Below are 11,401 nucleotides of genomic sequence, written 5' to 3' on the forward strand. Positions count from 1 at the left end.
AACACTGAAAATCATTTCTATTTACATGAAGAAGAATTTAGCAAAGGAATTGGAGTAGAGGAACGTCAAGATGACCGGAATAAAAAAAAAGCCTAAGGAAAACTGTTCTTTACCATTTTTAGGACTTTTTGCAGTGGGAGACTCTTTAAGGCAGGGAGTGTGTAATGTTATTTCAGTCATTCAGATTTTAAAAATATGAACTAGGGATTCAAATGTGGAAATAAAGAAAGAAAGGGTGTGACAAATATTCTAAGAAAGCAAAATCAGCGGACACCATTTACGTGTTTGTAAGACAGAATTCACAAATATTAAACCTGAAGTGGCCTCTCCACAAATTTTAACTTTCTACTTGATATTCACCCACCTCCCCCATCTTATCAAAGTCTTTGTCAGAACACTGATTTAGTGACGTGATATGGGTTTGAATTTCAAATGCTAAATGCATTTCTTAACATTTTCCCTTTTAGCAGCTTAGTTTTGCCCTGAGATTAGTCAGGGACAGAGAGTAAAAATAGGCAATGCCGTCTGCTTATTTAGGGTTTTTGTTCTTTCCCTGTCTTCCCACCAACCTTCTAAATTCAAAGAACTAAAGGAAAGTGTGGGTGTTGCTGAAAGGACAAATTTATTGCTTTACACTGGCTCACTATCAACTCATTTTCATGAAGAAAAGAGTCTCATTAGGGCTTCAGAACAGGTTTGGGGTACTCGCCAGCAACAGTATCCCACGGCATTCCAAGGTGGAAAGTGGTCCACGAAGCTGTTCCACCTCGAGATGCCTCACTCACAGTTCTTACCTCCTCAGAGGACAGGCACTATGGGAAATGACAGAAATCTCAACTCTCAGATCTTCCACCATGGTGGGGGAGTCAATGTCTGGCCCCATCCTTGCTGCATATCACACAACACACACATGCATGCACACAAACACACACACACATACAAAAATACACACACAGAGAGACACAACACACATACAGACACAACACACACATACACAAATGCACACATACGCAAATACACACACAACACACACATTTCACAAGAGTTTGGGATTCCTAACAGCATTATTGACAACTTTTCTCTAGAAATAATCTCAGTCACCAACTTGTACATAGCTAACACCCTTCCTTGCAACCATCTTAAGAAGTTTACAGAAGAAATATACAGATACACATTGACTAAAACAAAATGATTTCTTACTTTATAATGTTTACACCAGCGGTTCTCAACCTGTGGGTCACAACCCCTTTGGGGGTTGAACGACCCTTTCACAGGGGTCACCTAAGACCAATGTAAAAAGATATTTACATTACGATTCATAACAGTAGCAAAATTACAGTTATAGAGTAGCAACAAAAATAATTTTATGGTTGGGGATCACCACAACATGAGGAACTGTATTAAGGGGTCGTGGAATTAGGAAGGTTGAGAACCGCTGGTTTACACGAAAGTCTCTTTTTCTCAAACCCTGGGTGGAAACATTACAAAGTATTGTAAATAATATAAGAGGGAGGGACTGCCTAACTAACAGAAATTGTCTCTCAAACCCCGTCTTCATCACAGGGGAGTAATGAAATGAGAAAGAGAAAAGATAGGAGGAAATAGAGGAGACAAAACTAGGAACTGCATGTCATGTTCAATTTATTTTCCTTAGTGAAGTAGCTCTCAAAATGTAGTGCATTAGGACCTTCTGGAAAGGTGTTCAAATGCAGATTGCTAGACCCCACCTGAGTTTCAACTCAGTAGGTCTGGGTTGGGGCCCACATATTTGCATTTCTAACAAGTTCTCAGGTGATGTTGATACTGCTGGTGCAGGGGCCACACTGAGAAGCATGGTCCTGGAAGACAAGAATTCCCACCAACATGCGTCCCATGCCAGTCATGGAGCTCCACCAAATCCATGCTGTCCCAGGCTCACGCACACAGGTTTCACAGAGCCTGGCGAGCCCAGACATGCAATTAATGATTCTACCTTCAGCCTCTTCCAAAAATTCAATTCAATTAAACTAACTTGACAAAAGTCCATATTGCATGATCCACATGAATAAGACACAGTCCGTTCTCATACTATTTCCAGTACCTTCCACACCCATCTGACAACCACAGGCATTTATTTAAAACCAGAATGAATGCGGACTGGCAACACTGCTTTCCTTGATGCTGGGGCAGGTGTTTCCAGTCAGCCTCATGGCTGGGACATTTCCAGCCAGCTACTTGGCATGGACAAGCTCCCGCTATGGTTTCCATGCTGGGTTTTATGCTATAAACAGCATAATGTTTCTGAAGCTTCAAGGTAAAAGAAAAACTGAGGTACCCACCTCCCCTCACCAACTGTCCCTATGCCTGACTGCAAGAGAGGGTTACACATCAAGAGCTGACGCTGATGAGAGGACAACTGTGGCTAAAGTTTGAGAGCACTAGCTTTCAGGGCCCGTTATGCTGTGCAGCCTTGGCCAAGCTGTAAATTTTCTGAGTTTCTATGTCTTATATGTAAATTAAAGGTCATCATGCCTAATTTGCATGGGTGTAGTGAGGATTAGCAATAATGTATACAGTTAGAAATCTCGGTCTCTTTCTTTGTAAACTTCTTAAGGTACCATCACCTGGTACAAAGTAAACATTTACTAAATAACAGTACCTCTTCTAGGGCCAATGAGTAATATAGGTGAAGAAACATGGGTTTTCTGGCCCTGGGTTTGAAGCTCGGCCCTATAGGTTACCAGCAAGTTACTTTATGTCTCTCAGTGTCAGTTTCCTCATTTGTAACATGAAAATGATAATACCTCTCCCCAGTACACACACGCACAAATAAACACACCCAGGATTGTGACACCTGGTGGCCACAGGGAGCCAAAATGTCAAAGTCTGAGTACCAGCCAGGGTATTTAGAAGATGTGTGACCTTGGGCAAATTACTTAGTTTTTGATGCCTCAGTTTCCCTATCTAAAAATGGTTGTTGTGAGGAATGTTTAACAAATGTTGATTCTTCATGTCCCCACTTCAGAAATCATATAATTTGAATTCCATTTTAGACTACATATATTATCTCTAAATAGTCTGCATTATAAATTCATTGTCTTGATGAGGGGATCCTTTGAGGCCCCACAGCCATTTGCTTGAAGGGCTTCTTCCTCTATAGTCCTTAGGACTCAGAAGCACACAAGACTCTATGGGAAGTTACTTTCTTAAAATTCACTTTTAAAAACCTACAGAGAACAACATGCCTCTGAACGTCCCACTTTTTCAACCTTCCTTTGGCTAACACTTTACAGCATGGAAAACCTTGCCCTGATCTCTGAAGCTCCTTAAAATTGGTCTTTTTATGTCCAAAGGGAGAGGAAGTTTAGTTCATTGGGCCCTTAACCCTAAGTATCTTTCCTCCAGAGCCCTTCCAATCAAACCAGAGCCATCCTGATCTTCACAGGACAGGCACCCAACCACAAAGCCCGGAACCTGGAGCAGCACTTGCTGTTCTGATAGCATAACTTGCACTCCTCACCTTTCTGAGAAAACTTCAACAGGATTTACTTATCCGAGCAGGCTCTGAAGAACTAAGTGGGGTAAAATGACACTACCAGAAATCCCGTCTGGAGAAAGAACTGGATATCTTTATATGCTGACAGCATTCTGGGAAGAAAGCTACTAGTTTGGGCTGGAAGAGGTGAGAGATGCCCAATGGCTGAAGTCAGTCTTGGCCTGAATTTTACAAGACTTTTGCAGCCGAAAGGGAGCTTAATGATATCTATTTCCTTTCTTTGTCATTTTATAGATGAGTAAAGTAAGGCCAGAGGTTAAGTCACTTGCCCAAATTAATGCATCTAGCTACTGAAAAAAAAAAAAAAAAGAAAGAAAATCATCAGGATTTAAAAATCCGAATCCCCAAGAGAGTATCCAGTGCTTTCCCTGTGAAGCATGCCACATACGAACAAGTAAAAGGCCTCCAGAAGGACCTCCAGGTAGGGGAAAGGTGGGAAGCCGTAATCAGCCTGTCCTGTGGCCTGGCCATCAGGGAGCGGGAGCTGGGCTAGGCTGGGGCACAGTGAGATGGATCAGTAGGGTGGGGCCACACCAAGTCCAATAATCCGGTTTTATCCTCAGGAACCTTGAGCACTGCTAGGATGAAATTGATGCCTTGTGATCTTTGACTCCTCACATGACAAGCTGTTAAAACCTTGATGATTCACTACGTAACTATATATTTTCTTTACATCTTGAAAAACATGCTATTGAGGGACCTAAATTAGCCCTATTAAACTGGTAAGCATACTTAAGAGGATCAGACATAATTTAATAATTTAATATGACATACTTTAATGAATTCAAAGTCTAAACTCTGTGGCTTTAAATTTCACTTCTGTCCCCTAAATAGTGAGCAAAATTTCCACAGAAGCTAAGAGTCTGTGTGTATAATGAGAGGCCATCAGATCAGAGGTAGAATTCCAAGAGGTTAAATTGTTCTGGCCCTAAGCTCAGATCCTAGCCCACAAGTGCATGGCATTGGGAATGTCCTGTGAAGTGTGGGAGCCCCCAGAGCTGTGTAATGGAATTCTTAATGCTGTCAGGAAACAAGGAGCAGTTTTTCTTTTATGAGCGGGAGCAGGTAATGTAGAGTCCTAAGTGGGCAGCGCTAAGTGCACCAGCTGCTGTCAATCAATATTCTGACCATTAATAGTCATTTAAACTTTTAGTCCAATTTAAATGCACATCACTATGGCTTATATTCTAAACCACTTATGGATTCTGATCCTTCAATTTTGAAATAATGAGAGCCGTAAGATGTCACGAGACACAATTACACATTACTGTTCCTGGTGAGGGAAAAAATATTGATATAATGCTGCCGCTACTTTTAAAAGCATCCTGTAATCCTTAATACCAAGAGAAAAGTTATTTTTCATATAGTGGATTATTTGTATTTGGAGTAGCAGATTCACCTCCAAAGAACAGAGTCCAACCAAGCTACACACATATTTTAAGGTTAACAACTTGGAAATTGTTTCTAATAATAAGTAAAAGGGCAGTTAAAAGTTCTGTTTGATCACTTGTTCTCTCATTTTACTGTAACCGTTCATGTCCTGAGGCCCTGCTCCCTAAAACATTCTAACTGGCATCCCCGGTAAAATGCATGAACATATATTATGTTTTCTAAAGGATATCTGAAATGTCAATGGAATACCAGCAGAAAGGCAGATGGCAGACCGGGCTGAGGTATTACAGGAAATTCAGTGTTTTAGAAAAATACGTATGGTTCTCGATACAGAGGAAAATGACACAGTTTACAATGAGCTGATGAGAGCAGGAGCAGTGGTCAGGAGAGGAGAGGAACTGTTAGCCACATTCACTGATAAGCATTGGATACAGGCCGCAAAATCTTAGAAGATGTTTCATTACAAGTGTATCTATCTGTAAATTGGAGATGACCGACGTACAGTTTACTCTCAAATGTTCATCTCCTTTAAAGAAAGAAACTTTTAAAAGTTTAAATTTTAACCATGGTTTTGTTTCTTTTCTTCCCCATTGATCATCACCATGACCCCGGCAGGACCCCTCCAGAACTATGGGTTTTATCCTCTGATGATGAAGGGGTTTGCATAGTCTCATTCTGAAATTTCACTCTGGGACTTCCTAGAAAATAGAATCTATCTGGCGATTCTTGAAAGCACAAACAATATGAGGATGCATCTAGATCTCACAGGCACAGCCTCTCTCCAAGGTGACCGTTGAGAGATCTGACTTATTTTAAAATATCTTCGGCATCTCTTGGAGACGGCGATTGAATTCCAGCTCAGCAGCTAAATACATAACCTCTACCTCTCTGAGACTTTGTTTTTTCACCTGTGAAATAAGGATACTAACCTTACTTGTATGTTCTACTTCCTTATCTATGAATTTCAAATTCATTTATAGCTACTAAACAATGTATTCACTAGGCATCTCCTTTCCCCTTATCATTTAAAAATGTTTATTAGAATGTCCTGTCTTGTTTCTCTGTTGTAATTTCAGATTATTTTATTACATCACTGACAGAAAGTCCCTAATAAACATTTCATATATAACATTTAGATAATCCCTGAAGAAGAAGAAATATGAGATGTCACTAACACCCTCCATATAGACCATATCAGAGACTATCAGTGAGGGCTCTTCTAAGATAAACATGACCTTATTAGACACGAGGATGAGCACAAGCACATGGACCTTGCCAGGAGTGGCTGTTCAGTTTTGAGGAAGTTACTTCACTTCTCCAAGATTTAGTTTCTTCCTCTGTATAATGAGAGGGCTGGAAAAAGTAACCTCTAAAATACCCTCACATTCCAACAATGATAATTCTATGCCAACAACAACAAAAAAATTAAACAACAATAAAATAAAAGTCTTTTCATTGATTGATGCAGCTCAGGATAACTCAGGATAATCAAAATTTTAGTAGTGGAATAGTGAGTGATATATATATATATATATATATATATATATATATGTGCATGTCTTCATAATTTTTATAAAACTTTTACATTGTACCATTTCAGAACTTGCTTTCAATAACTTTCACATAAAAAAAATTGAAAATGGAAAGAAATCAGACAGCTCAACTTACTACCACCGTCATAACCTTAAGCCTAAACTGCTTTAAGAATGTCATTTTAAAGACATGCCCTCTCGGCTATTGTGCAATGCACTAACACTTGGTGAGTCAACCACAACTTAAAATTTCATGGAGTTTTTCAGGATTAAAGGTAATCTGAAATTTTTCAGGTTCCAAATGAAAGTTACATTTATGTGCTGTGAGTACAAACTATGTTTTAATTTTAATTTACCAAATGAAATCAAAAGCCTTACAGAACAGTATCTCAATTACAGATAAACTGAAATTGGTAAATGAGTCATACATAGTTCAAGCAAATTCAGGGCTATAAAGAAATCCTTCCCTCTAATAAAGATTTATAATTTTAAAGTCTGTGTTATTTTGCTAAACCATATTTAGCCCTTTAATTTAATGTCAAAGATTACATTGTTTCTGGCTTCTCAGATTACATCCCATTTCCTCACTGATTATTTGTTAGCCACGTCAGGAGAAAGACCCCGGTCCATTGATGATGGAGAAGCAGCCTCCTGCTTTACATCTGATGACAGAACTTCCTTTCTGTTTGACTACTTCTCTTCAACTTGACTGTAACATTTCCCCCTCAAGTGAGAGTTTTGTCGTGTGATTCAAGACCCTCAACACAAAGGAATTGAACTCTGCGCTCTGAACGGATCAGCACATCAGTCTCCTGAAAGAAATGACACTGCTTAGCCTGAAACTTCCTTTCCTAGCCTAAGTACCTCCCAGTGGAAGCCAGTTAAGGCAAAGCATTTCCTATGGCCTTTGTCATGACTCCACAGTGCTATCATCAGGACACCATGTGTCAGCATATACAATGTCAGCATATACCGTTCCCTGAACCTCAGGGCTGTAAACGCTTCAGGACTTCCAAAAGGAGGGAAGAAAAAAACAGTCCAAGTATAGTGTTTGGTATGAATTTTAGCAATGCCTCACTTGTTTCCATTGTTTTCGAGGTTCCATAATCAGGCTAAGATAAAAGTGATAAAATGAACTATTTCATCAATAAGATCAATTTTAAAATTACTAGTGTCTTGCATTTTACTTTCAAAGATGAGGGTACAGCCGGGACAATCTCTGTCACATTTTATTAAACTTTCTGCAAGGAGTGGCATGGTGAATTACACAGGAAGGTTAACACCGCGGGAGCTTAAGATGTTAAACAAATGCATTTCCATCCCCCACCCCAAAAAAGATACATAGCACATAATATTAATGATGACAATTACAAATTAGAAAGTCTGAAATCCGGCTAAGAAATAAAAAGTATAAAGAAATATAAAGAAACTCTTGTGTACTGTAAGAAAAAAAAACATTGCTCATATGATTTAAATGGATTTGAGCACAACTATTCCAATAGAAGAGCTGGGGTATGTTTCTGCAAATTTTCTCCTTGAAAACTAGTTGACTTGAGACATTTTTGTGATGTTATTCCTAGAACTTTCTAATGCCGGTCAGTCCCACCTGTTAGAGAAGGCTGCTCTCTGTGGCTGCAGAATCATCGCTTTCAAAGTCTATCCTTACAAACACAAACAGCTCCCCAGTTTGACTCCTCATATGACAATGGACTGCATCTGTCAACAGGCTCCAGCTTGAGGCTGCTGCCTGAGAACTGGACTGTGACATTTACACTGTGACAAGGTAAATTTCGGCAGCTTGTCTGGAAAGAGACAAGCATTCATTATGCCGTAGCACCTTTCATCAGGCTAATGACTTTTCAATCAGCACATTTTCTTCAGTTTCGGTACTTTGCAATCTGAGCACAAGTCTCTAATTACGCCCAAGCAACAAGTTTCACATCAATCCTACAATTTCTGCACTCACCGTACACCATCGCCCCTCCGGTCTCATGTAAGAAGCGGAATCGATGATTTTTAAATAACCAGATTGTCAAAATGGTAAGGATGAGCAAAAAATTGAAGACAAGCAGCTCCACTGCTCCCTCATGTTGAAACTGATACCTATCCTTCTCTGACACTTGCTGTCTTTCCATTCGCAGGTCTTCTTAGGATTCCTTCACTAGAAACCTGGAAAAGGGTTATTTTATCAAGATTTGCCTGGGGCAGTGTGGCTGCCTGAGGGCTTCAGAATAAACACAGCCACTTAAATTGCTACTCCGTGAGCATTCAGCCTTGGCTTAGCATTCAGATGGCTTCTAGTTACAACTTCCTGTTTCTCTCTTAAAGCGGCCCGGTCTCTTTTCGAACTCAAGAGTATGGTTTCATCATGGACTACTACTGTCTTAACACAATTCACTCTAGGAAATTATCTTTCATATGGGACAAACCTCCAAGCAATGATTCTGAGATCTTGAGAACAAACATGATTTCATTGTTTCAAACAATTCTCATTAAGCTGCCTAACTGGTGAATTGTAGATTAATAATAAAACAGATCACCTTACATCAGCAATATTTTCTAAGTTCACAAAGCCATTTCCTGAATCATAGCCTCACTCACATGTGAGATTTTTCTTCTTTGACCAAAGCCTACCACTGTGATGGGGATTAATAGCTGTGGTTTGACCTAAAATGATTTCACAGAGATTTTTAAAATTTATTTATTTATTTTTAAGTCGAGAAGAATTTAGTATGACTCTCTTTGTTTGGCTTTATATAATGGGTAGTCACAGAGCAAAATTTAAACTCTGAATCAATTGTTTTTCTTTTAACAAGAATAAAGGAAAGCAAAAGACAAAAAGAAAATTATGTCCCCATCTCTATAGCGGTGCTGTTTGGATATGTTAAGTCAAAAAGAAAAAAGAAAAAAAGAAAAGAAACTGTTTAGTATCTTTGAAGGAAGAAATCATTGTCATCCTCAGTAATGTCACATACGTGGACCTCTCTCAGCAGCGCTTCTGGCACAGTCAGGACCCACAGGAAGCTGCGGCCAACGACAACCTCTCCTGTCCTGTGGCCGAACAGTGTGCCTCACTGAGGGACAGTGTCACCAGCAATGCGGACGCCGGAATCACAGAGCAGACCTCAGCAATGGTGAGTCCTCACATCATCTTCCATTTGGCAGGCTGTTTCTGTTTGAATTCGCACTTTTATGTGTTTTGGAAAATTCAGGACAATATTACCACGGGCTCTGCTGCTTTCTTAACAGTGGTCATGATTTGTTTGCCTTATTGGCCCTACAGTGCAATTAGATACATCCCGGGGTTCAGTGAGGTTTGACATCATTTCATGAAATTATTGTAACTCAGGAGCACTAAATCATCTATCTAGTATCCCCATATGACAGAATTAACTTTGGTTATATAGTGTAAGTGATTCACTGAGTAGGATGAGTCCAAATACTCCTCAGAAGGTCTTGTCACCAAAAACTAGAGGTCAAGCGTGTAGTGTGTAGGAGCTGCTGGCTGCTCAATAGCAGTTTCACCCGTGGAGAAAGCCTTGAGCCACTTTGTGTAAAACTCTGCTGTTTCAGCTTCTTTGCCTTCTGCAGAGCTGGGAGCCCATTTCCTCTCCAGGTTTAGCTCAGCAGGGGGCATCTGTGTGGGCTGCAGATGTTCTTTTACCACCGCCCTTTTTGGCAGGCAGATCTGTGCTGACTAATATTCAAACTGTTTTGAAATCTGTCAGCTAATGCTTGCAAGCACTTCATGAAGCTACCAGTTTCTACCTTCCTAATTTTGCAACCCCACAGGTTTAGGCTTGTTAGATTTACAAGATAACCCAAATTCCAAACCTGACAGTGTCCTTTTTTTGGGTCATCATTTAATTACTTTGTCTCCTTTTAATAATGAAGATTACTCTGTCTGGGTAAAATAAACTTTCTTTGGTTGTCTCATTATGACATCCAGTTTCACTCTGAAGCAACTCAGTGAGAGGATTAAGAGCCAATGAAATGTCTTGATTGACTCACATTGTTTTCAAAAGTCCTAAATTTAATGTCAACATATTCAAATAAGCATATCCCTCATAAAAAATTATACACCCGGCTTCCCTAGAAAACACTGGTAAGATCTGGCACACTGGGTCTTCCTTCCCATGTGGCCACTACCTGTTAGGGCTGCGTAGTTGCCTCTTCCGTGTACAACCAGTTTGCCACACGTCTCACTCATCCTGTGTCACTCATTCACATTCCCAACACGGCCCCTGCAGCCATATGAACCTGTGGCCCCTGGTTTATTCCAGGAGTGGAATACATTCATTATTCTGTTGTCCTGCCCCTGTACTGCTTAACGTTTGGATGAAAAGTGGAGACGAGAAAGGGGTTCAGGAAATTTCTGTAATTCTTTCACCCAGAAAAGTATTTTCATTCCTTCTAGTTCGTGTTTTCTTGTCAGAATATCATTTTAGGTTCTGCGGTACCAGTGAAACTAGCTACTAAGGACCAGGAAATATGCTAGGAAATTTAATTTAGTCTAATTTAATATTCATAAACACCTTTCTACAGATGAGGGATTTAAGGTTCAGAGAGTGTTAGTAACATAGCCAAAGATGTACAGGTAGTAGGAATTAAATTCACATGTGGGGTTTAATGGTCTTAAGATGTGCTTTGGTTAGGGCGATCAATGCATCTTGGCTTGTCAGGGACTTTCCAGGTTTTAGCACTCAGTGTCCTGTCTCGCAGTCAAGCCAAACCAAGACAGTTGGTCATGCTAATAACAAAGGTTCCCAAATTTCCCAAATCCTGCACTGTCAATAAGAATTGCTCTTTATGAGACTTCTGAAAAGATATTCATTCAAGGAAGAATATTAATTAAAAATTAAGGCACTGTTTAATGAGCTGGTGAACATAACCCTTAACGCCAGGTTCTCTGATGATGTTGGGCTGGAACCCACAATGTAGG

General features: G+C 39.9%; 1 protein-coding gene across 1 annotated transcript in view; it reads right to left on the bottom strand.

Moving 5' to 3' along the window:
* Positions 1-8,743, bottom strand: part of SLC9A9 (solute carrier family 9 member A9) — a 613,140-nt gene extending 604,397 nt beyond the window's left edge. The window contains exon 1 of the mRNA XM_019656952.1: positions 8,426-8,743. Coding sequence (XP_019512497.1) covers positions 8,426-8,594 — 169 coding nt within the window. The 5' untranslated portion in view covers positions 8,595-8,743. The remainder of the gene's footprint in view (positions 1-8,425) is intronic.
* Between the last annotated feature and the right edge of the window lie 2,658 nt (positions 8,744-11,401).

Source organism: Hipposideros armiger, unplaced genomic scaffold (assembly GCF_001890085.2).
Source record: "Hipposideros armiger isolate ML-2016 unplaced genomic scaffold, ASM189008v1 scaffold_270, whole genome shotgun sequence".
NCBI lineage: Eukaryota > Metazoa > Chordata > Mammalia > Chiroptera > Hipposideridae > Hipposideros > Hipposideros armiger.